At 36.8% G+C, this 27,022-nt stretch overlaps 1 protein-coding gene across 4 annotated transcripts in view; it reads left to right on the top strand.

Moving 5' to 3' along the window:
* Positions 1-27,022, top strand: part of CACNA2D1 (calcium voltage-gated channel auxiliary subunit alpha2delta 1) — a 512,561-nt gene that overhangs the window by 365,747 nt on the left and 119,792 nt on the right. For all 4 annotated transcript variants that reach the window (XM_044245916.1, XM_044245914.1, XM_044245915.1 and 1 more), the window contains exons 7-8: positions 8,303-8,434; positions 25,749-25,818. In XM_044245916.1, coding sequence (XP_044101851.1) covers positions 8,303-8,434; positions 25,749-25,818 — 202 coding nt within the window. The remainder of the gene's footprint in view (positions 1-8,302; positions 8,435-25,748; positions 25,819-27,022) is intronic.

Raw genomic sequence — 27,022 nt, 5'->3', positions numbered from 1 at the left:
GCAGGTGAGGAAAAGGAGGTTTGAGAGAGGGTCATTTTCCTAAGGTCAGTTATTTCCTTCTGGCATCAAGACCTGGGGTCTCTGGGAAGGCAGTCAGTGAGCATAGTCTTGGCTTATACTACATATATTCACATAGAAAAGTCATAAATGCTAAGTATTTGAGGAAAGGATCCCACCAGGAAAATATTATATGTGTTTAAAAAAACAAAAAACAAAACCCTCGATCTGAGGTGTTTAAAATTTGGTCTTAATTGAATATTCTCATAGGGCTCCCAACTCCATTTGACTGATCTCAGAGTTTATTTTGGGGGGAAATTCCCATATTTTATTTCACTTGTAAAAGTTTAAAGGTGTTTAGGGCATTTTAAGGTATTTTCATTTGTTCAAAATTTAGCAGGCTCTGTGTTTACTGAAATAAAAAGACTAATATATAGTAATAGGTATTTAACTTTTTAAACAATTTTAATTACAGATAGTCAAATTTATAATAAAAATTACATTGGAATAGTATTATTGGGAAAAATTGGATCATCTTCAGGCAATTACTCCCAAATTGCTGGTTTATATTTACACATTATGTTTTCACATTTCAAATGACAATATTTCAGTCACATGATTCCAGTGAAGAATACCTCTCCATGTGAGAGCTCCTAAATAAAGCAGATGGAAAGGAAGTGGGTTCATTACAAAATAAGTAGAATTACAGTCTCATTGCTGTATATAAAAGGAGTGTTGCTATTCAAGTAAAATAACCGACAGGACTAGAATAATACGCTGAGCTGTGGAAGCAATCTTTCATCTGTGTTGAACAGCTAAAGGAGATATGTACCATACAGGTTTATACGCAGCTGAGGAAAGGATTGTAATCATAGCCGTTGTTCATGGGTTGTATTTTAGTTGTAAACTTGTTAGATGTTCACAGCCTGCAGACCATCTAGGGTCCTTACTGTATTTGAGGTTCCCCCCACCCCAGATGAAAAGAGAAACAGAAACACAAGGAGTTAAATAATTAAAGCAGCCTGTTGTACCAGTGATAAAGACTGTTGGCTACCGAAGTTACTCATTTATTTGGTTGTGATGATACTAGAAACAGAAAAACTTAGAATGCCTGAAGGTAAAACAAAGGTTTTTCTTGTTTCCTATACTTAAAATATTTCTTAAGCAGAATCCGTACAAGCCTCCAAGAAGAATCTTACAAATAATTACCATTTTATTGGAAGTGACATTAAAATCCTTCAATTAATAAACATGACATTAGATCCCAGTGTCTTCCATTTCCCTTGCATTATTCTTAATTTCTGTAATGACAAAGTGGATTTCTTCTGAGCTCCTTCTATGCATGGCATAATTTGCAGATTTCATTAAAGCAGAACAGCTGGGTTCTGGGTATTAGCCAGGTGCTCTGTCTATGGGAAACTAAAGAGAGAGGGAGCAAGGCCAGGAATCTCCGTAATACGGAGGTTAGAGAACTGACAAGGACAAGGGCCTTTTAATATTTGCACCAAATTCACTGTAGGAATACGGCTTATCTCCTCATCAGGGTCCACATGTGCCTTTGGAGCCTTCTGTCAGCCTTCCCCAGTGGGAGGTAGATTCTGGTGCCGGAGACGTGATTAGAGAGATGAGATTTGGTCCTCCAATCTCCCTGTACCTTATTAATCTTTCATTTACACTGGGATTAGATGAGATTCCATTAGGCAAATCCACTGAAAAGATTCGTTCATTTTAATATTTATGCACACTGTCTGGTCCTTAAAGTGGATTCTTTTTGTGTGTGTACTTAATTGGATCAGTGGATTTCTTGTTATTAACATTTTTCTTTTCAGAGATGATGAATAAAATTAGTGACATCTGGTTCAGCTCCACTGTTAAATATAACTTTTAATAACTACCTTACGTACTATAGGTTAAAATGAACATTTGCTATGAAGATAAAATCAGTTTAGTTTAGAATCATATAGTAAGCATTGACTCATTAAAAGAAAAAATAAAGCAAAACTGTAATATTCTGTTCATGTCCAAAAACGGGGTGGTAAAGGATGATACTTAATGATACTGAAAAGTGGCTTTAAAACCCTTATTTACTCAGGTGTGAGAATAGTGTCTTAGAATTTGAGACTAAAATGAAAATTTGTCCAAAACAAAGGATATGATAATGTGGCCCAAAGTATTAATTTGCTATCATGAAGTAGAGTTTTTAAATTATATTAACTTTCACTTTGAAGAAATTTTGTTTTGGCTTTGTGTTGACACTGTTCATTGAATAGATTATTTTTTTTTTTAAGATTTTATTTATTTTTTTAACAGAGAGAGAGACAAGGAGAGAGGAAAACACAAACAGGGGGCATGGAGGAGGGAGAAGCAGGCTTCCCACTGGGCAGGTAGCCCGATGTGGGACTCGATCCCAGGACCCTAGGATTATGACCTGAGCCGAAGGCAGACACTTAACGCCTGAGCCACCCATAGCCTGGACAATATTGCTTTTTAAAAAGTGCATTAGTGTCCTGTGTTTGTAGTTGTACTTAAGCAAGATTCCCCAACTTGGCATTGTTGACTGTTTGAGCTGGTAATTGTCTGTGGTGGGGTCCTCCTGTGCACCGCAAGATGGTCAGAGCATCCCTGCTTTCTCCCCACTAGATTCTAGTAGGCGCTTGTGGATCTTGACAATCACAATATCTCTCGGCATTGCTGACTATTCCTTGGGGAGGAATAGTGGTCTCAATTAAGAAACAGTGTGCTACAAAAGTACAGTTATTTTTTTTTTCATATTTAAAGTTTTAAATAATCAGAGCTACATATAAAATGAAAGCTTAGAAATCGGTTGCTCATAAACAGTACAAATTTTAGAATGGGACACAATTGAGTGCTGTCTCTAAAGCTTGTGTTTTTTGTTTTGTCAAATTGAAAGTCTTTCCTAGGTTTTATTTTTGTCATAATAAAAAAGGAGATACTATTAGTATCTCAAAGTGCCATTCTAAAAGTTAAATGGCATAATGTTCTTCCTGCCACAGTATGTGGTTAATTAAATATCACTGACTTTATCAGTGGCTATAGTTTAAATAACCCATTACCTAAATGCAAGGCTATAATAGAGCAGTATTATTAGTTAAATGGAAATAGTATATTAAACATTTTGACCAGTTCTCCTGTTTTTTACTTATGTAACTATAACATATTTAGCATGGTTAAACAAAAGTAATTTTAGTATCTATTTTGTTTCATGGCTTTAATACCTGTAGGTCTTACCTAAGACTGGTCAAAACTGTCTTGTATTTTAGAAAATGTGTTTTTGATGTAGACTTACCAAAGTTATTTTATATTTTGAATAAATCCTACTACATTTTTTCTTTATTTTTACTAGCTTCTATCTGTTTCATTTGAAAGATTTAGTTGACATTTATGGGCATTACAAATGATCTTAAGGTTTTTCAAATAGTCATATGATGCTTCAAAAGCATGATGAAGCCTTAGCCTTGACTAAATCAAGAAAATGTCTTCATGTTTAAATGGGAGCAGTAGTGCAACGCTGTTTGGGTTGAAATTTGTGGAGAAAAATGGGATTCAGAACTTGTCAATGATTCTATAATCCATGTCATAAGTCTGATGTAGGTTTAAGTCCTGTATCTTAGAAGAATTAGTAGGAAATGTAAGGCACTTCTTTTGTCCTGTTACAAATTAGGTTTTTCTTTGTTCCCTTGAGAAGCCAGATTGAACAATAGAATATTCTGAAAGAGAATTGCTGAACACCAAGGCCATGCTTTTGAAAACTAACTATAGGAAGAATAGAGATGGATGCTTGGTCTTCTGAATCAATTAACAGTGAAATCCTGTCCTACCATTCAGAATAGAGGCCCGAGTCAAGGTTGACTTTTCCAGCATTCATGGCTTCCAACAGGCTTAGCCTTGCATATTTATAAAAGACTTTTTTTTTTTTTCCAGAATAAAAACATTCTTATAAAGATAAAAAATCTCCATTTCTTAGAAGTGGTCCTAAAATGAGGACTAACTTTACTCTTAATGCAGCCGTAAGACACTTAGTTAAGTTCATTAGTAATTGGCCTAGGTTCAGGGCTAGATCACTGTAGACTCGTTTGTCTTCCACAGTGGGGAAAAAAAAATGTAGGCCACTCCTGTGCTTGTAAGATTTGTTCAACTGAGAAATTCAAAGTGGATGTGAATGGAGAACATTAGAAGGTTGCAGGGAGCAGTGAGTAAAATGGCACGAGTGAATGTAGCATATGTTAAATAATGCAACACACACACAATGTGTAATTGAAAATATGAAATAAGATATTTTAAATATTGCTAAGCCTATAGAAAAGTAGCAGAGCTGTTATCTGTGTTCTTAAGTATATCTGTCTAAAAGCATGAAGTTCTGTTTGGGGCCAAGAAATATTGCAGGATTTCTTAAAAAAATAATTTATTTTGAAATAACTATATGAAATATTTTTTGGCTACCAATTTGTATCATAATTTCTGCAATTAGATGGAATACTTTGCATTTTGGTTTTTTGTGTAGACATTCAAATAAAGATTGTGACTTACAGGAAATAATTGCTTTCAAAATTCTTAGTAATATACAATGACAAAGGCAAGGTATGTTGAATTTTAGTGAGTCAGGATGCCACAGTTACTCATTGAGTGTTGAGTCTTTCTCAGAAAGAACAATATATTTTCCTATTCCTATTGAACAGTAATATTTGTTGAAAATAATTTTTTGAGGTATTTGGGCTCATTTTATTATTTTTTTCATCATAAAAAGATTATGTTTTATATCTTGTAAGTACTGTGGTCTTAGGGAAGAGGAAGAGACTGAAAATACTGGTTGAGGACAGAAAGGCACAGCCCAACCACGTAAACACTTGGTAATACGAAACAAACAAAAAATCTAACAGTAACTTTTAAATTTTCTAAGGCACCAGGCTTTCTACACAGTTGTGCCAGAAGAATTACTTAAAAACCTCTTCCTAAGTAAAGTCTACTTATGAATTTAGATAAGAGAGAGAGAGAAAGAAAGAAAAAAAGTGTCGGTAACTATAATGGAACTAGCAGGGCAAGAGAATAGATTCAGGAAATGACATAAACTTCATTTCACCAGGGCCAATAATCTGCATTAGTTTCAATCTTCTCTCATTTACAGATTACCCAGTTATTTCAGTATTGTGCAGGCTGAGTTATGCTAATGGCATAGAAGTGGAGAGAGATGAGACACCAAATGATTCTGGAAAAGCTATTTAATTTTATAAGGTTAAGCAGATAAAAGTTTGTTCACTTTAGGGACGTAGTTTAAGAAACTAAAATAAGATAGATATATTAGTCAAATGTAATACATAGAGTGGATCAGGAAAATATAGCCAAATAGCCAAGAGGGGTCTAAAATGCATTCATACTTTCCGGTGGGCTTTGATGCTTTACATTTGTTTTTAATACATTTTTAACTTGCTCAGTATAATTTGAGAAAAAATTAATTTCTAATGAAGCAATTTATGTTACTTTGTAGTTTTGGTGTTTTCAGGAACTGGAACAGTATGATTGTTCTCTCTAAACCTCTCTCTAAAGTTCTCTGAAGGAAGACTGGAGCTAACTTTGCACTCCCGCAACAGATTCTTTGATTTTGATTTCTTGCTTCAGATGTTCAAGTAAAGATAATGACTAACAGAATAATGATGGCACTAAGAAAATCTTGATACATAGACGAGGGTAAATGGAAGCATCTGTAGCCCTAATCTGAGATTAAGCCTTGCACATCTGACAGAGATACAGTTCCCTTTCTCTCATTTGAATGGAACTTAAAATCCGTTCAGGCGCCTATTACTGTAGATTCCTTAAGTCCCTGGCTCATTCGCAGATGAACAAGTTTTGAGAAAAACATTTTGATACCTACTTCATTAATGTCTTATCTGCAAAGGAATTTTCAGATACATAAACTGCAAACTTTAAGACCCATCACCATAATAAGAATATTCTGGGCCGCCTGGGTGGCTCAGTTAAGCATCTGCCTTCAGCTCAGGTCATGATTCCAGGGTCCTAGGATGGAGTCCAGCCTCCTGTTTCCTGCTCAGTAGGGAGTCTGCTTCTCCCAGTCCCCCTCCTTGTGTTCCCTCTCTTGCTATATCTCTCTGTGTCAATAAATAAATAAAATCTTAAAAAAAAATTCAGAGCTTGACTCCCCCCCCACCCCCGTACCTAAAGTATAATTAACAATCAGCATATCAAAGCGTGATATTTGGTAGTTGTCATCAAATAAAACTAAGAAAACAATCAGCAACCTTGAAAACAAATAAAACTTTATTAAAAATAATTAGATCCCAGTTGTCGCCTGATGTGAATTAAAGAGTGAAGGAAATTGAAGAGATAGCGAGAGTAGATTGGCAACTAATAAAGTGTATCTGAATCATAAATAAACATGATTATTTGTTCAGTAGAATATTACTGTAAAATTCATGACTGTTTAAAGAAAAATACAATGTTCCTCTTTTTCTGTGATGTTTTGTATATAACTATAAATATTCATGAATAGTATTAGTTCAGGTTATCCATGTGAATATGAATTTTTATATAATGGGTCACTTAATGTTCATTGGATCATGCTCTTGAATATAAATTCACTAGTATCTCAGACACACCGTGGATCTGACCCAGCTCATGAATATTCACACACACAACTGATCTTTCTGCAAGTAATCACATCCATAAAGATGGAAATCTTGTTAGTTCTCAATAATGAGAAATGCATTTGGATACCGGTCCCAGGACAATTTCACAAGACCCTTGTTTCTTTTTTTTTTGGTAAACGATAAGCTTAAAAATATAAACACATATGCTGTGCATCTTTGTTGTTAGAAATTCTTTTGTTTCTTTGACCTTTACAGAATATTGGGTGTGATTTAACCTTGACTGCATTTGCCTCCTTCATTTGCTGTGGTCCCAGAAAATAGAAATTAAGCAGTTTCTCCAGTCCTTATCCCACACGCATTTCCACTGTTTAGGCTTGACCGTAGATTCTCAAGTGCACAGCGGTCCAGTCTCCTGATCTGCTGGGGGCATGGTACATATATTCCATATAAAGTGGGGAGAAAAGATGTGAGATGTATGTCATCCTTTTGTGTAAAGGGAAGATAATATTCTAAGCTAAGGAAATGTTCACTGTGTTAGAAATAAGATGCTCTGATCACGGAGCCCCATAATGATACACTAAACCCCACCTTATGGTAGCTTCTCTTTCATTATAATGGATGGCAAATGTTTTTAGTCCCTATCCAAGTTCAATCAGTAGTTTTCAGTAAGAATCAAAATCTGGGGCCTGGCCCTTATTAGCTTCATTCTCTAATATTTAATTGAACTAACCAGAAAAAAAGAACTGTTGCTCACAAAAGTAGGTAGTAAAGGGGCTCAGTGGGTAAAGCCTCTGCCTTCGGCTCAGGTCATGATCTCAGGGTTCTGAGATCGAGTCCCACATCGGTCTCTCTGCTCGGCGGGGAGCCTGCTTCTCTCTTTGCCTGCCTCTCTGCCTACTTGTGATCTCTTTCGTCAAATAAATAAAATCTTAAAAAAAAAAAAGTAGTAGTAAAGCATCAGTTACTCTGGATTTCTAGCACTGGTATTGTCTAGCCTCTGAATAAATTTTCTTTGTCAAGATGTATACTTTTGTTGATTTGTTGTTGTGTAAACACAGTTAACAGACTATGTTAAATGGCAAACATCTTTTTTTTTTATTTTCATTCCCATAAGGACCTAATTATGTTAGAGTGTTACAGAGAATCATCAGTAGTTGAGGGAAGTGTGACCATTAAACTCTGTCCTGAGGCACTCAGTAGGTTTCTTCTTCAGAGCTGAGCTGCTTCAGGGTGAGGTATGCGTCCCTCCACCCCTGCTCAACCCACAGAGCTGCTATTGCCTGTTCTGTGTATCACAGTGGTTCCCCACACGGGGCGGTTTTGTTTGTATTCTGACAATGTCAGGGAAACATGGTGCTTATCACAGCTGGTGGGCGTGGGTGTGTGGGGGTGGTTACTGGCATCTAATGAGTAGAGGCCATAGGCACCACTAAACAATCAACAAAGCACAGAATAGCTCCCACAACAAAGAGTTACCCAGCCCAGATGGTCAACATGGCTTCCATCATATAAAAATTTGTCTGGAGAAATAATTCCTTGTCTAAACCCGTTGACAAGCATCGCGTTAGAGCACTTTCAGAGACAAGCTGATGAAAAGCTGTAACATTAGTTGGCAAATAAATGATGAATTCAAATAGTAATAATAAATTTGAATTTTTCCTTTTTTCTTTTTTTTTTTTCATCAGCGACGATTGTGTTAAATGAACTCAACTGGACAAGTGCCTTAGATGAAGTTTTCAAAAAAAATCGAGAGGAAGATCCTTCATTGCTGTGGCAGGTGTTTGGCAGTGCCACAGGCCTCGCCCGGTATTATCCAGGTAAGTGCTCAATGACTCAGTAGGTATCCAATAAAATGTAAGTACCAGACTTAATATTTCTTTATTTCTAATATCTGTCAGCTTCTCCCATATTGTGAGAAAAAGATATCACGCCACTTGGATAAGGAAAGTGTATTCTTCCTTACATGGTTCTGTATCTACCCAAATCACTTTAAACCGCGAGGCCTCAGGCACAGCTGCAGCTCTTGGCGTCTGGAGTCTGGCCAGGCTGCAGCGGTGCGGTGAGCAGGTGTCTGTGGACTTGGGACAGGGGGTTATCATGAATCTTAAAACAGTTCGGAGACGAGGGTCCATCTGCTCAGCATGGACAACGTGTTGAATCGCAGTGGAGAATGGAATAGAATTTTTAGAAGCTCCCTGAAATATTTCTCCACATTTCAAGTCAGTGTTGTTTTGTCCGAAGAGTGTTGATGCTTTGCTTTAATCAGTGAATGGGGATTTGTTCAAATGAGTATGATGAGAAATAAAATGAAAATTCAAAGAATATAGAGCTTGTGTAAGTACCCGGTTGGATTGCTTCTGAGGACATCTTCGTGATGATATGTATTCAGAGAAGATCAGTGTATTTTACACATTAAAATGAACGAACCCTTTTGTAATATCCTTTATTCTCACAAAGGAGGGTAAGGATAAATAAATCAGGAACAAAAAAGAAAAGTATATGATGTGTATAGATCCCAAGAACCTGTTGAAAAGACTAAGTGGAATGTCTGCTGGTATTTTTAAGTTCACCTTTTAGAGCAGGCTGACAAGCACAAATGGTTTTTGCTTGATCTTTATGGGATGTTAGGTAATTTGGCTTTAAACAATTATGATACATAGAAGAATTTTTTGTGAGACTGAAGTTTTCTAAGTATTTTTAACAAGTAGAGTTGTTCACAATAAAAAGACACACCAGCGAAAATGGGGTGAAGTAGGCATTAGCTAATCTGTAGCTTTGTATGGCAATAACATTAAATAGACAATTATGTGGCCCTCCTCAGACTGAATAGCACTCAGATTAGGTAGACATTCTGCATCGATGTGAATGCCAGATGGTAAGATCAGTGACAGGTCTTTTGTAGAAACCCAGTGGGCTAGTCAAGACCTACTTTATTTTTCTTTGTTGAAAAAAATCATGAGTTAATAAAATAATGTTAGTATCTATGTAATATGTAATCGAATCCTACATCAAACTCTCTGCTCATGGGGCCCCTGCTTCTCCCTCTACCTGCTCTGCCTGCGTGTTCTCTCTCTTTCTCTGTCAAATAAATAGGTAAATTCTTTTAAAAAAATAATAAACCTTTAAGTTATTTAGGTTTTTATGTAGTTTATAAAGTTTATAATTTTTTAAAGTTATTTAGGTATTTATATCAGGTCTTACAAAACATTTCTAAGTGTCATTTTGAGACATAGTAATGAGACGCTTGGTGACCTGTTCAGTAATACACAGATATAAGAATACATCTGTCAGTAACTTAAAGTCTTCTAAAATATATTGCCTCGTTACCAATTCCATTTATGAGAAATTGATGGAAAGGTGGAAAAAGAAGAGAGAAAATTAGTTAATAATGAAAAACCAAGAGTCCAGTGCCAAAGGGAAATTGATAATGCTAAGAAAAACAACAGACAAAGATTCTAAGAGAAATAGGAAGGGGAACAGAGGGAAAATTGCATTAAGAAGAAAGGAGAGAGAAAACATGGGGTCAAGAGGAGGAAGGAAAGATAGGTTGAGTTACGAGCATTTTTTAAAGATGGTCCTTTTTACAAATAACAGTTAACTTTTAGCCTTATTAATTATCTTCTATATTCTTTCATTTTAAATGCTAATCAAAGGTATTAGCTTTGTTTTTTTTCTTAACCCTCTTCATATATTTTTAAATTTGTTGACATTTGTCCACTTTGTCTTGGAAAAGAATTTTCAGTGTTTAATTTAGCTGAATCCTTATGATACCTCCATAATATTAGCCATGGAAGCAACCCTCAGCCTCTCGCAATACTTAATTTTTCAACAAAGGTGTGCCAGAAAGTTGGTTCCCTGTGGGACTGATGGCTTGGATTCATTTACCTGTTAGAGGAGGTCATTTAAAATGGCTGTCTTGACTGCTATGAAATACACTTGACGTAATTGAAACTTTGATGATCTTTTCCTAAGTTCTTTATATTTCATTTTGTTTCTAACTACCTTTTGACATACAAAAGCCGTACATGATGGGTACAACTTGATGAGTTGGGAGATAAGTATCCACGCCTGATACCATTGCTACAGTCAGTATTGTAAACCTATCCATCATCTCTAGAAGTTGCTTCCTACCGTCTTGTTTATTATTCTATGTTTTGGGATCAGAGGGTTAGCAAATATTTAGGTGTGTAATATAGTATTTTTAACTATAGGTATTATGTTAAATAGAAGATCTCCAGGATTTATTCCTCCTGCATAATTAAAACTTCGTATCCTCTGACTAGTACCTCCCCATTTCCCACATGCCCCAGCCTCAGGCAGCCACCATTCTACCCCAGTTCTGTGACTTGGCTCTTTCAGACTCCTCATAAAAGTGGTATCCTATAGTATTTTTCTTTATTTCTTTGGCTTATTTCCCTTAGTGTGATATTCTCTGGGTTCATAGATGTTGTCACAAATGGCAGAATTTCCTCCCCCCCCTTTTTTTGTTTTGTTTTTGTTTAAAACCTGAATGAACTGTTTTTTTTTTAAATATTACCAATATAATAGAACCGAGTCTCTTTATCAAAAACATTAAGATAATATTAAAATTTGGAGCTAAGCCACCATTTTTGTGTTGATGCTGACAGGCTTTTAATACATCCAACACTTTTTTTCAAGTTTAAAGACTTATTATTATTCTTTTTAAATTGAAGTCATTTTTAAAAATTACTCAGGAAGTCATACTTTTTTCCTCTGATCTTACATTTTGATACAGGTCAGGATAAGGTAGAGTGGCTCATCCCTAATAAGTGTCTGTTAAAGTAAAGGTCAAAAATAGCCTTTAATATTGTTAATTATCTTACTATGAATGGAATTAGAATAGATGTTACTTTTACATAATTGGATTTTTATATAATAAGACTTATACCTCAGGCTTAGATCTCCCTAGTAGCTGTGAGAAACTGGTTGGATTTTCTAAATTTGCTCAGCCTTGATCATCAAATCTGGAAAACAAAACAAAACAAGAAAACCCACTAACATCTCAGTTTATTCCCTGAAGGTTGTTACCAATGAGATAATAAACTGTAAAGTACTTTGGAAATAGAAAACAGTACACATTTTTACAAGAGTGAATATCAACTAGAATAATTTTGCTTAAATTCATTTTTGTCTTCATGTGAGAAATCGAAGAACATAATTGAGATTAGAGTCAGTTAACAAGGAAACTGAAATAGCCATCTGTTTATAACCCCTTCCATATTTCTAAGCAGTAATGTCTACCAGTTAACACCACATGGTGGAGGTGGTCCAGAGACGAAGGTTTTAGCCTCTGACCTTGGTTAAGACACTTCTCAGTGGGGCTTCCAGGTAAAATAAAAGTTGCTCAGTTAAGTGTGAATTTCACACAGACAGCAAAGAATTTTTTAATATAGTTATGCAATATTTGGGAAATATACTAAAAATATCTGATCTTTATCAATATTCAGATTTAACTAGGTGTCCTATATTTCTTTTAGCTAGATCTATCAACTGTATCTGTCACGCTCTGAGTTTCTGCATTTGTAATACAGGAAGATCAGCTTCCACATTATGTCATAGAATTCTTGTGGGGATCAAACAATTTATTCTATTAATCTAAGTGTAGAGATTTTATATTTAAAAAAAATTCTGTTGGGGCACCTGGGTGGCTCAGTGGGTTAAAGCCTCTGCCTTCAGCTCAGGTCATGGTCTCAGGGTTCTGGGATCGAGCCCTGCATCGGACACTCTGCTCGGCAGGGAGCCTGCTTCCTCCTCTCTCTCAGCCTGCCTTTCTGCCTGCTTGTGATCTCTGTCAAATAAATAAATAAAACCTTTTAAAAAAATTCTGTCAAATATCTTTTAAAAATTTTTTGCCACATGGGTGCCTGGGTGGCTCAGTCGGTTAAGGTCTGCTTTTGGTTCCGGTCATGATCCCAGGGTCCTGGCTGTGTGATAATGGAAAGGACAGCATATTGGGTGAAGAAGAGGTCTTGATGCATGTGAAAAGTTCTATCAGCAGAGTTGCTTACTTTGCCTAAGTCATGTTATGTCATGTTGTACCTGTGAGCCTATTTCGTCACCAGTTAATTTGGGATGATGGAAGATGACTTCCAGCGCAGACCGTAACATTACCTACTTAAATGTTGAGGCTTCAGTATTTGTGAAGTCCACAGTCTTTGTTGTGGGACAAGAAGTCCTAGGACTAGCTTCGTGGCATAGCCGAAGCCAGAGCCCATGTCTAGAGCCATCTTCATTGAGTATGTGCTAACTGGAAAATCACTTTAATTTATGAGTGCCTTTCTTTGAAAGCTCTTAAATGATTTGGATAAATGAACTTTAAAGCTATTAAACTGCTTTCAAGAGCTGTCAACTTTGTGAATTTTTACCCATCGTTAAAACAGAGGTACAAATTATTCATTTACCTATTAATATCTCCTGCAAGTGTTTTAATTCCTGCTGTAATTGGGATTATAATTAGGAATTAGTGGCTCACTGAAATGCCGATGGAAGCAGTACTTACTCTTTTTTTTCAGATAATTAGTTGTATTTGCAGAAAAAAAAATCTACTTCATTTTCATATGACATTTTCTTAATGTCTTATTAAGCACTTGTTCTTTCTCTGCCCTCCTTCATTTGTTCATTTCAAAACCATGGGATTGCAATAAAGTGACCTATTACTTGTTGAATTAGTGTTAAATATACCTCTGGGAGACAATTCTTTGTTGTTTTATCTGCTAAGATTTGCTAGAATAAAATGCAAAGAACTTGTGTGCAAAGTGTATGAAGTGACATATTTTTTCCTTATGGATGGTAATTGGTCTTGAGTTGTTTAGTACTTTTTGGAAAAGAGCTCAGAAGTACTTGAAATATCAGTCAGCAGATGACAGCTTAATCCAAAGAATACTTTTTCCCCCCTTCTTGGTTATTTATGAAGGTAGCATTTGTGATAGATTTTTAGCCAATTTGAAGAAAATGGGATAGTGTCTTAATATTTATGGTATGTATAGAAGTACTTGATATTTATGGTATGTATAGAAGAGCCTTGATGTTTATGGTATGTATAGAAGTACTGTTTCCGGTGATCAGCTATCTTTTTTTAAAAATGCCATTTTCTTTTTTACTTTGCCATTCATGAATGGATGCAAGGTTTAACTATAAATGTATTGTATTTGCAGATCACTGTATAAACAAACTTAAGATGGAAATGATTACAATATCGTGTTTTTATGCTAGTAATTCTTAAAATCCAGTATACTGGTTAGGAATACTACCAATTACAAAAATGACTTGATTTCAACACTATGGAAGTTAGTTTCTCCCTTAAGTCAGCATATCCATCATTGTGTAGACAGGGGCTGATAGGGATGCCACCCAAAGAAGGGGTCCACGGCCTGTTTTGTTATCCGAGTGTGGCCTCTGCCTTAGGCCCACCACTGTTACTTATGTTCTTTCTTAAGGGACAAAGAACGGTATTCTCCCTCCTATTGAGGGTACTTGGTGGATGTCACATAAAACCTTTACTGTTGTGGGATGTTGACCAGAATTCAGCCTCATGGGCCCAGTTACCTTCAAGGTGGTCATTTTGCAGCTGACGAAGCAGAAGCTCTTCTAGAGAGGAGAGAAGAGATACTCGGGGACAAAAACACCTCTGACATGGTTACTCTGTGCACATGTGTGTTTTATTTTTTTATCTTTTAAAGCTTTTAAAGAGATTTTACTTATTAGAGAGAGAGAAAGATCAAGTGCGTAGAGGCAGAGGGAGAAGCAGACTCCCCGCCGAGCAGGCAGCCCAACTCAGGGCTAGATCCCAGGACCCTGAGACCATGAGCTTGAGCTGAAGGCAGATGCTTAACCCACTGAGCCACTTAGGTGCCCCCACACGAGTGTTTTAAAAGGCCAAATTTTTCCTATCTGCCTGATATTTTAATCTAATTAGGGAGTCGTCCTTTATATATCTTGAAATTTAGATTACCATCCAGATAATTAAATGATTAAATGTCAGATAAAATTAGACCGGCTGTAACAGAAGATTTGCTATAGGAGTTTTGAAAAAGGCAAAGTGATTAGAGACCAGAGTTACAGGCTTGGTTTATGAACTATGGATTGAAAAATCAAGTTGAAGGAAAATTAGAAGGAAGAAAGGCACCATCAAAAGAAACGAAATCTTGCCATTTGCGACAACATGGATGGAACTAGAGCGTATCATGCTTAGCGAAATAAGTCAATCGGAGAAAGACAACTATCATATGATCTCCCTGATATGAGGAAGTGGTGATGCAACATGGGGGCTTAAGTGGGTAGGAGAAGAATCCATGAAACAAGATGGGATAGGGAGGGAGACAAACCATAAGTGACTCTTAATCTCACGAAACAAACTGTGGGTTGCTGGGGGGAGGGGGGTTGGGAGAAGGGGGGAAGGTTATGGACATTGGGGAGGGTATGTGCTTTTGGGTAAATTGGAAGGGGAGATGAACCATGAGAGACTATGGACTCTGAAAAACAGTCTGAGGGGTTTGAAGTGGCGGGGGGGTGGGAGGTTGGGGTACCAGGTGGTGGGTATTATAGAGGGCACAGCTTGCATGGAGCACTGGGTGTGGTGAAAAAATAATGAATACTGTTTTTCTGAAAATAAATAAATTGGAAAAAAAAAAAAAAAAGAAAAAGAAAGGCACCAAGTGAGAACCGGAGATGAGCACGTACTATGAGAGGCTCGTAAACCCAGTTAATCTCAGAGTTTGTTACAGAAGTGTGCTATCAGATCAAAACTTCTCTTAATGGCAGATTACATGGCTTCTAATGTCAGAATTGTTTGGGATTTAATGTGTAGGAAAATACCACCAACATTTTGAGCCGTGGAATAGACTAGCTAAAACAGTGTATATTCTCACGGGAAGGAGAAACACCAAGAGAACCTTGACCAGAAGGTACACTATTGTAACAATCAGATGTGGGATGTTAAAGATGTGAACAGGGACCAAACAGGAATCAATTTTTTAAATTTTTAAAAAGATTCTATTTATTCATTTGAGAGACAGAAAGAGAGAGAATGAGTGATGGGGAGGGGCAGAGGGAGAGGAAGAAGCAGATTCCCCGCTAAGCAGGAAGCCTGACATGCGGCTCGATACCAGGACCCAGAGATCATGATCTGAGCCAAAGGCTGATACTTCACCTACTGAACCCCTACCCCACGCACCTCCCAAATAGGAATTTACAAAGGAGACTCTTTGGATAGAAAAAAATGAGGATATTAGAGACTTACAAAATATATATATATATATATATATATATATATATATATATTGATACACTTATATATTGCCAAGTCATTACCAGTGCAGTGCTGGGTAACACCTCCCTATTACCTCACATGATTGTCATTTCTCTTTTGTGGTGAGACCATTTAAGATGCCGTTTCTTAGTGACTTCCAAGTAGGTAATGTATTACTAACTATACTCACCATGCTGTACCTCCAGAACTTACTAATCTTTTGACTGGACGTTTGTACCCTTTGGCCAACCTCACTCTATAATTTCTCCCCCTGCCCCAGGCCACCGTCATTCTACTCTCTATGAGTTCAGCTTCCTTAGATACCACATGTAAGAGAGATCATATAATATTTATTGTTCTCTGTCTGACTTTTTCACTTAGCACTGCCCAGAGAAGTGTATCAAATTAATGCATTGTTATATCTGAATTATATCTGATAAAATAAATGAATTTGGTGACAGACACAAGGTGTAAGTTAAGATGACTGTAATGTTTAGTTTGAGTGGATATGAGAATGTTGGCACTGTATGCTGAAAAAAAATACCAGAAGGATTTTTATTTGGGGAGTAAATTGGTAAGTTTGGTTTAGAATAGTAATCACACACACACACGCACACACACACATACACTCACTCACATACACATGATATTATCTTGAAATTCCCAGTTGATCCTGATTCACAGAGATTCAGTAGGCTTTAGTTGCCTTTTGTATAGCCTCATCTCTTACCTCTCTTATCTAAAGCTGTCTTGTTTTTCACACATAAGGGTTGTAATAGATCCCCATTTTGCAATCAACTATGGATCCAGTCATGCTTAAATTAAGTGATTTATTTTATTGCTGACAGGAAAGAGTAGTTAGATACTAACATGAACCTGGACGTTGCTTGTAAAACTGAATGGTAGATAACACTGTATATGAAATATGAGAATAAGTCTTGCTAAAAAGCTTCAGTTCTTTTTAACGTCTGAAGGATCTCTCTCATTCTGTTCTTTTTCTTTTACACATTGTTAAATTTCTATACCTCATGCCACCCATTTTTATATACATAGGAACATCTTTGCTGTGTAATTCATTTTATGTTCATTGTATTTTATGACATCTGTATTAACATCTTTGTCACAAATTCAGGCACCTTTCTAAGCACTTCTGTTAGTTACATCAAATAAAATAAGAAACATATTATTATCAACATTGTCTAAGAGGTATTGATTTATAAAAAACAGGTAACTTGTTTTCATAGAATCAAATTTTTTTTTGTTTTTATGAATATATCAATATTATCTCATTGGATTTGTTTGCTTACCAAATGGGAAACTTCTTCTGTCAGAGTTCCCATTTTTCTCTATGTAGCACATACCTGAAATGATTCTTCAGTAAATCTTCATCTTTCTAGAACTTGTGTTTTCAAGCTGATTTCTGAGCCACAGCTAATAACTACTGAGGGGCCATCTGAATGCTTATGTCCTTGTGCACTATTTACTTTGCTGAATATTCCACTTAACTGCAACAACGTATTTGTCATCTGCTGCTCCTGCTGACAGACAGATAACCCCTTATGTTCAATGAAAATGTTTTCCGTATTGCTTTCCTGGCATCGGTAGAATTACCAGCAAATCATTCTGTAATAATGCTTTTGTTTTTCGAACTACAGTGATTTATCCTTGGCTGTGATACAGTCTATCTGTATGTGAGTTAGTGCTGCTCATTTATCTCTAAGTTAGAGATGATCTGGACATACTACCCTAGTGATATGAATGGCACTCTCAAGCCAAGACAGGGATATGTGGACATCAAACCTCATGGCTCAGTAACTAAATTAAAATCCTCCCCCCCAAATTGCATTAATTGAATCAATATAGTCAAGTATGGGTGGCAAATTGGTAAAGTGGTAAGAACAAGCTAACGGCCTGTTGCCGAAGAAACCAAACTATTCTAAGAATTCAAGTACTAGAAAGAGTGAATTTTGCTCTGGAGAAATTCACAGGTGAGAGAAAAAATTATGAACATGTTAGATTAAAATGCAATGCCAAGAGATAGCTGATAAGTAGATTGACAAATTAGAAGCCCAGTTTAGGTTATCAGTTCTCAAGTCAAATTATACAATCTTGGAATTGTTGACTTAAGGACATCTGGCTCCCTGACTGCAAAGTTTGCGTCATCCGAACACCTTAACCCAATGTCCATCTCCGGTTTTACTTACTACCTGGTTCATTCTTGATCAGTACTCCTACGTTGCCCCTTTCTCTCCTTTTGTTTGTTTTATTTTTATAACATATTTTCAGGTCTTCTCTTAATGTTTTAATGTCAGAGCTCCATCCCTGGTCATAGGTATCTTACCTGTCATTTACATAGAATACAAGCACCACCTTTCATGTGAAAGCTTTCCCCTAAAGCAATCTTTTTTTTTTGCTTTTTCTTCAGAGAAATTGTTTTTCATTTATATTATAATAGCCATCAGATTTTATCTTCCTTCCAAATAAATTCTGTATACATTCTTTATAAAAAGCATTGCAGTGTAAGCAACTGCTGGTAGCGATAGCTGGGGTGTGTGCATGTGTGCGTGTGTGTGTGTCTGTGTGGGCATGTATGTATGTATGTACACTTCTCATATCACCTATGACAATGCCTTGTGTATAGTGATTAATAGGTGTTAAATTAAGCTGGACAGATTAACATAACAGCTACTTCAGCTGAAAACAAGTATCCAAGAGAATTATTTCTAAATAAAGTGAAACAAGGGCAAAGCACAGATGGAAACTGTAAAGAAACTCAGTGTTGCAGTTATTTAGGTCTGTGCCTATACCCCTTTCCCATCCTACTCCCCTTAATCTATTCCAGTGTTCTCCATGGGATTTCTGGAGTGATCTCATGTAGTCCTTTTTAAGATGGCCAGGAAATTTTTATTGACTCTATGACAACAGCCTGCATCATTGGCAATGGAGTAGGATGGGAAATGGTAGAACGTTCCAAGCCCTAGTAATGGGAACGTGCTTGTAGGCAGTGAAAATCTAAGCACATCCTCTATTCTATTTAAAACCTCTCTCTATAGTAAGTAGTTCCAGTGACCCAGTGATACTGTTTTCTCATTCACATATGGATTGCCTATTATGTGCCAACTTAGTTCTAATTGTTGTTTGTGAAAATCATTGACTCTTATCTATAACCCTTGGAAGTGGGAAATAGGCATCCTTCCTCTCATTTTACTGAAAAAGGTTCAATAATTCAAGCAATGAAAAATTTAGGTAGACTAGTGCCAAGCTCATTTCTGAAGTTCTACACTAGGCTGTTACCAATCAGACAAGAACATGTGAAGAAGAGACAAGAGGATAGACTCTTCCTATGAGCATTGGTTCCAGTGGAATGGCTTCCTTCTAGTCTTGCCTTCTGCCTCCGCATCTCATCAGTGGCTCTATGCCATCAAGCCTCAATCATTCAGCATTTGAAAACTTCACTTGGGAATGAAAATTGTTGGGAGACCAGTTGCTTTTCAGACCCGTGTGTGCCCCTAAATTCAGTAATGATAGATGAAATATAAGACATGAAAATGAACTAGATTCTAGTAATATCAGCATCTAAGCAATAAGCTTTTGCTTCAGGGCCAAAATAACACAGTCCTAAGAAGATAGAGGAATGTCAGAAAGAAATAGTGAAGGAGATTTCAGACACTCTGGGAAGTGTTCACTTCCTTTACGTTTAGCGCTGTGTAATGGGGTTGAGTTCTGACCCCTATCAGATTATTGGTTCAGTTAAATTAAACAATGGCTAACATAACAGAGACTACATATATTTTACTCTTACATATATTTACTGTTACCTTAATGGTAGATTAGTTGTAGAGCAAGTGTGGTCTCATCTGTGTACCATTCTTTGGGTTGTTGTCCCCATCTGTATGATTAAAACTGGATCAACACTTATCATATTTATTGTTAAGGGGAAAATTAGTGAAAGGCAAACAGCATGACCAAAGAGTTGCACATGTGTTGCTTTTCAAATGCTGTTGATGGGAATTTCATCACATGGCCCCACTGTGGCAAGAGAAACTGAGAAATACAGTTTCTAGTACGTAATCACCTAAAACTTGGGAGGTATTATTACTAGGAGGATGGAGAAGAAGAGTATTTTAAAGCCCAGAGACTGTTTCTTTAGTCATCCGAATACCTGTGCCTAAGTTTTTTTCCCCCACATGTAGAACACACTCACCATCTTTCCATACAAGATGATCCAAAATCCCACCAAGTTAGTACATCCGGATAATAATCCAGGATCTCCAGGGAATATGCAATACTCTCTATCATGTTGATGCAACTTTTCCTAATTTGACTGTTTATAATACAACAGAATGCCAGTTGCTAATTTCCCCCCCCTCTGTTTCCATTATTGCCCAGGTATCTTCTATGCAATGATACTGTCTTCTGGATGACCATAATAAAAATTGTCATTTGAAAAAAGAGTAGGAAGTACATAGCAGTCACATGTTTATGATACCTATCACAATTCTTTGGGTAAGAAACACAAAGACAGCCTGCTCTTGGATAAAGATTTTTTGATTAGGCAGCCCATTCGTTTCCTTTGGGAGTAAGCCTTCTGTCTATAGACCTGTCTGGCAGGTCCGAAGAGGGATGTGCTTGGGGGCAAAACAGCTTTCCTATCTTGGTGTTTCTGCAGAAGTTTTTGAGCCCAGATACTGCTTTTGGGTTCAAAACAGGAACAAGATTTCTGCAGTCTAGCCTTGTAGTTGCATTGGTAACACAAACAGAATCAAAAACAATACAGAGTTGGCTTGTAGTGAGTTTCTTGTGCTAGCAATCTCAGTCCTAAGATTGAGTCTAGAAGTCAAGCTTTTAAAAAAAGAGAGAGAGAGAGAACACAGTGGGGAGGAGCAAAGGGACAGAAAATCTTCAGTAGAATCTCCACTGAGCACAGAGCACAAGGCAGGGCTCTGTCCCATGACCATGAGGTCATGACCTGAGCCGGAATCAAGGGTCAGACGCCTAACTGACAGAGCCACCTAGGGACCTGAATCTAGAAATCATTCTTAAATCCAACATCTTTTTTATATTTACTGAGTTCTGAACTTAGCCCATCTTCATCTCTCATTTTAGAGGTGGTTTACTCAAAACGTCACTGACAACAGAAAACTCGTGTTAGAGTAGTGGACATTACTTATATTTTAGTTGTCCATCTGTACCTATGGCCAAGGTTAGTAGCTGCCTGCCAAAGTTGTGTCTTCTCATTACATTGTGAATTTTTGCCTTTGCAAATGACACCCCACCAGGTACTATACTTGTCAGACCTCCTTTGTATCTATCTAGCACCATTAGTCTGAGTAGAAGCAAGAGGTCTCTGTTCAAACCTGTGATTGTTAGGACTTGGTGTGCCCTCTCCACGCTTCCTGAGGGACTCTAGAAACCCAACGCTGAAAAAGACAAAAGTGCCACCAGCTCTAGGTGATTGAATACCATCTTGTAGCAGTATCTATGCCCCTGGGGCTAGTAATATATCACTTAGACTTCATATGAGTAAGAAATAAACTTTGTGCTAATAAACAGGAGACTTTTGTTCATTAAGTTATTTTGTATTACTATAGAAGATAGAGAATCCTTTCCATGTCTTGGGTATTTCCCAGGTTGAAAGTTTTACTGGAGAACGGAGCCCAGCTTGTAACACAGACTCTGAAAAGGCCAGCTATTTGCCTTTCTATATTCTCTGGCATTTTTGTGTGGGTACATAACCCTCAGTCTGTTATTGAGACTTATCCTGGACCTTGATGTGAATTAGGGAATGTGGAGAATTCATTCTGGAACAGTAGTATTTGGGAAGCAACATTGTGATTCCTGGAAATCTTGTGAACTATATGGTACACATTTATTGAATTAATGTGGGTTTAACAACAGTCCAAATTCATTATCATGTCTAAGAATTCAGAACCATCTCTAAAAATCCATAAGAGATGACTGAGGTGAGCTTAAAGCAATGACCCACATAATACCAATTAGATCCAACCGGTAGGACCAAGGTTGGGTTTTAAAGGCATTTTTGAGTATGTGAGTTTACTTTTTTGTATGTGACCAAAAATGCAAAATCTATTAGAGTTAGAAAAATGTTGTTGAACTCATTAATGGGAAAATGCAGTTAGCTGTCATTTGAAGTGGTGTATTTTTTTTTTTCTACCAAGAGAATCAGCCCTCAATTCATCATTACGTGCTTTATTATTTCCTAGCAGCTGATATGAAAAACTGTACTCTCATATTATTATTAGGGCATTTTAACCAGAAAATGGTTCTACAATCTGCATAGTTTCTCAAGAATATTTCTGTAACCCATATTTCAGTATTCTGAGTAATCATATGTGTAAGTACCTTTTGAAATCAGTGATTCAAAAACTAGCCTAGCTCTCCTGAAGTATCATGTGAAGTAGAATTATAGTCCAATAGACTTAGCCAGAGACATGCCCGCAGTTCATTTTGTTTTTTAAAGATTTTATTTATTTATTTGACAGAGAGAGATCACAAGTAGGCAGAAAAGCAGGCAGAGAGAGAAAGGAGGAAGCAGGCTCCCTGCCCAGCAGAGAGCCCGATGCAGGACTCGATCCCAGGACCCTGAGATCATGACCTGAGCCGAAGGCAGCGGCTTAACCCACTGAGCCACCCAGGCACCCCGCAGTTCATTTTCGAACAGAGAAAGCATTCTCACAACCAGTCATTCTCACCCTTAACCATGGCAGGCAGAAAGAAGATGCCCACTGTTTGGACTCCCTTCTTCTCCTGTCATCCCAAAATCTTAGTGGAGAGCAAATGGGATATCTACACTGAACACTATTATGCCTTCTTACAGGAATTTGAGAAGCTCCAGTTTCCTGTCAAAACATGCAGCTTTCGTTATGCATCATTAAGAAAGTGGTTATCTTGGGGAATTTCAGTGTATGGTTATTATCCTTTTACTATGTGACCTTCTGTAATTCTGAGCCTCCATAAATAAGGTACCGCTTAAATGCCGCAATGGGATTTTACATCAAATTAATTAGTGAGATCACAGAAGAAACTACATTGTTTAATTTTACCATAATGTAAATATATTAATTTAGTATAATCAAGGGATATTTCCTAATGGTAAATATCTCAGAAGACTTTTAAGAGAATATTATTAATATTTTTAAAATATAAACCATCTAATTTTATAAGCCATATTAAAATTGAATGGTCTGGCTCATACTGTAAATTGCAAACCTTTTTTCTGTCTTTAAAGAAACATACAAATGTATGGAGCATCATACTATAAATCATGCTTAATTTCAAATAACAATTATAGGGAAAACAAATTCTAGATGAATGTCTTCTGCAAAGAGCCCAAAAATCTAATTTAAACATGACTTTCAAATTTCAGTTTTGTTAAGTCACTTGTCAAATTCACCATTTAACCACTTCCAGCTTATGGTGGTTGTGGGGCCTTTGCAGGGTTACCTGATGTCCCTTCTGTCCTCTCTCCCTATCATTTGTAATAGTCTGAGTCCAACCAGGAGAGAGAACACAGTATTTTGGACAGGGGAAATTATCTTTTTTGAAAGTTAATTTTTTAAAATAAGGAATTATTGTCACAGGGGTTAGAGTAATGAGGGATTGGCTCTAAGTACAGATCACTCTGAGTGACACAGGACAGCCAGGTAGAGTGTGATATGATGTAATCTGTAACAGCAACTGCCCCTGGACTGGAGATTGCTGGAGGAGGCAACCTCAGTCCCAGGTGCCTCTGGACTGAGATCCAGATCTTGCTTTTTTTTTTTCCCCTTAAGATTTTATTTATTTGAGAGCTGTACCATGCAGCCTGCATGACCAAATGACCAGAGGTTGCTATGATGTCTTGCTAGAACGGTTTGCTGGTAATTCATCTTTTAGGGTCCAAAATGTCTCCTTGGAGGCACTCTACTAGAAAAGTAGTCAGGGAGTACTGCTGGCCATTGTTTTCTGGAGAGTCTGTGAGTGCTTCAAGACCCACCCAAGTTGTAATAGTGGGGCTGGGGAGAATACAAGACACCATAGAAGCCAGACACCAGGAAAGCCTCCCATGGCCGGAGAGCCTTTGAGCAAACGAATCAGAAACAGGAAGCAAAACCCCTTTTCTCATTGAGTGTCTCTCATTCATCATCTGCTGACAAAGCTTAAAATTGTGCTCCTTGCTGAGCAAAAAATATTTAAAGAGCCCAGATCCTTTTCATGGAGCAAGATAAATGGGTGAATTTGAAGCTGAGAGGCAATAAATGTATACAACCGTCAAAACGTACTGAAAGGATATCGTTCATTTGAATTTGTAGTTATCACCTAGACCGTGGCTTGGGGAGTCAGATATTATAGAGGACTAGTTGAACGTGAACTGGCATGTCTACCGCATGCTTGTTGCTTTATTCCAGGGCTCCCAGAAAAAGCAAAAGTGAAATGTTACCTCGCTGGCTCTTAAGTTTTTGCAAGTGCAGATTGTAGGAATAACAGTAATTTTATCATTTCATTTGCATTGCCTATATTGTAAATGGTTGTTGGAAGAGGGCTATATTTAAACTGTTTTATATAAATGTCCTTTAAAATGAATGTCTTTTTTTTTTTTTTAAGATTTTATTTATTTACTTGACAGAGATCACAAGTAGGCAGAGAGGCAGGCAGAGGGGAGGGGGGGAAACAGGCTCCCCGCTGAGCAGAGAGCCCCATGTGGGGCTCGATCCCAGGACCCTGAGATCATGAGCCGAGCCGAAAGCAGAGGCTTTAACCCACTGAGCCACACAGACGCCCCTAAATGTCATTTTATAATATAGTTAATAATGAGAAAGAAATTTTTTAGGTAAGGAAAGACTCAGAAGTTATCTATTTTTTACGTAACCTAGTTGGCCAAATTATTGTACTTGGCTGATAAACCTGATTCACAGTACAGTTTTCCACAACTTCCATACTTTTCAGTAGGGAAAAGGGCAAAATAGATTGGGAGGCATAAGTCATGTGAATTATTATAGGAATTTTCCTAAGAGCCGTATGTTCAAGGAGAGGACTTCTTCAGCGTAAAATGATCATCTAATTTATCAGCTTTTATTACTATCCATTAGGTCTAAGGAATGTGTGTGTGTGTGTGTGTGTTGTGTGTGTGTGTGTAAAACATTTAATTTTAATTAAAGTGCAGATTTGGTTAGAATAAGTGTAAATTAATTGCATTTAAAAGCAATGCAGTTAGCACATTATTTTTCTGATGATTGCAAAATGATAAAGGCTCTGAAACTAACACAAGATTCTTGAATTTATACTTGAATTACCACAAATCATTCAAATAAATTTAAGAAAAAGACTTTTCCATGGATTTATTTTAATTCTACTTTAACTTTTTAATTATAATCACAAATGTTCTGGCCATCATTGAATTTGTGAAGACTAAGATTAAAGAAATCATGCCTTCATGTAAATAACAATTCAAGAGAAGTTAATAAAAGTATAAGGATCAAATAATTGAAAGTATAATTTCCATTAGTGGCAGGTAATTTTTCTTTTAAGGTAAATTTTGGTGTTAGTAGAGAGGAGGTAAGATGTATAACCTCTGGACACGTGGTAAAGCATGTAAAGTTAGCATCCAGAAAATCCCTGTGTGTACGAGTTAGTTATGAAATAATGTGAAAAAAGAAAATTGACTTCTGTTAACTTTCTTTTATACCGCTGCGTTTTTTGCCATTTAAAAAAAGGCTAAGGGTATATAAATTGAAACACCCATTTTAACTATTGCTGTGGAATGTTTCAGTGGAGTTTTATGAATTTTAAAAATATCTTTCTAGATCATATCTACTATGTTGATTTTGTTTCTGTCTTTAACTTAATTTCTCTCTTTCTTGTAGCTTCTCCATGGGTTGATAACAGTAGAACTCCAAACAAGATTGATCTTTATGATGTACGCAGAAGACCATGGTAAGAATTTTTAGGTAGCCGGGAAAAAATGAACTAGACAAAAGAAGGTCACATTTTTTGTGAAAAAGTTGAAAAGATTTCCATTTTAGAATGAATATTGTCTGATTATTTTAAAGAGCTAGTGAGTTTTTTTTTCCCCAGCTAATAAATAAATACAGTTAAAATTCAAGATGGTAAGTTCAAGTGAGCAATAATAATGAAAATTGTTGAAATGACTTATCAAATGATTTCAAATGGACTAGTTTTTTTTAAGTTTTATATTCAGTGTCCCTCTCTAAGTCTCTTTTAGCCAGCAGGGGTTTCTATTGAAAAGCTCCCAGTTTGCTTGGAGTAGAGCTTTAATGAAGTGTCTTGATAGAGTAGAAGGTGGTTTGCCTCTGGCAGTGAACTAATGAGACCTGGCCCCAAGGTACAAGCTGCCCCTAGTCATGGTCACATAGCTTAGGTTTCATTCTCCCAAAAGGAAAGCTCTTTGTTCCTCACTACTAAAGCAACTCTTCTCCTAACACATCCCTCGAAAAATAGCAAATAGCTCACGATTGCACTCACTGGGAAACAACTATTAAACTTGTGCGTTTTATTTCCATTTTTAAAAAATGTATTTAATGTGAGGATTGATCTTTTTTTAAATGGGTTCACATTTTATACAGTACACTGCTTTGTAACCTGTTCTTTCATTTCAATACCTTTGAGTGCTTATGCATGAGAGACATGCTTAACGTCATTTTAGAATAATTATATGGTAACTTATTTTGAAACTCCCCTACTATATTGGACATTTAGATTATTTCTACTTGTGAGGGTTTAAACAAATTCCAAGATGCATGATGATTGAATCGAAGAAATATATTCTCGACTTTTAAAATGTCCCGTTAACCATTCCAGTAGCGATTTACGTGAACACCAGCCACAAATGATAGTATCAGATATTATTAATCCATGTAATATTCTTGTTAATATTTCTCCAGGTGTGGTGGCCCTGGAGCTATGGGTTGTTGAATGGAAGCCAAGACTGGGATATCACATAGATAGGGTTTAGAAACTGTTGTTTTGGGGGGGATCTTAGAAGCAAGGTGCCAGCCTACTAGCCTGTTCTCTCATATTCCCATAGAGAAGTATGGCTGGACCACTGCAGATGCTGGACATGAACTAGATTTGTCTTTCATTGGAATATCCCAGCAAACCTGCCCCTTTCACCTTCTTT

This window comes from Neovison vison, chromosome 4, assembly GCF_020171115.1.
Source record: "Neovison vison isolate M4711 chromosome 4, ASM_NN_V1, whole genome shotgun sequence".
NCBI classification, from domain to species: Eukaryota; Metazoa; Chordata; class Mammalia; order Carnivora; family Mustelidae; genus Neogale; species Neogale vison.
This window is presented reverse-complemented; position numbering and strand designations above follow the sequence as displayed.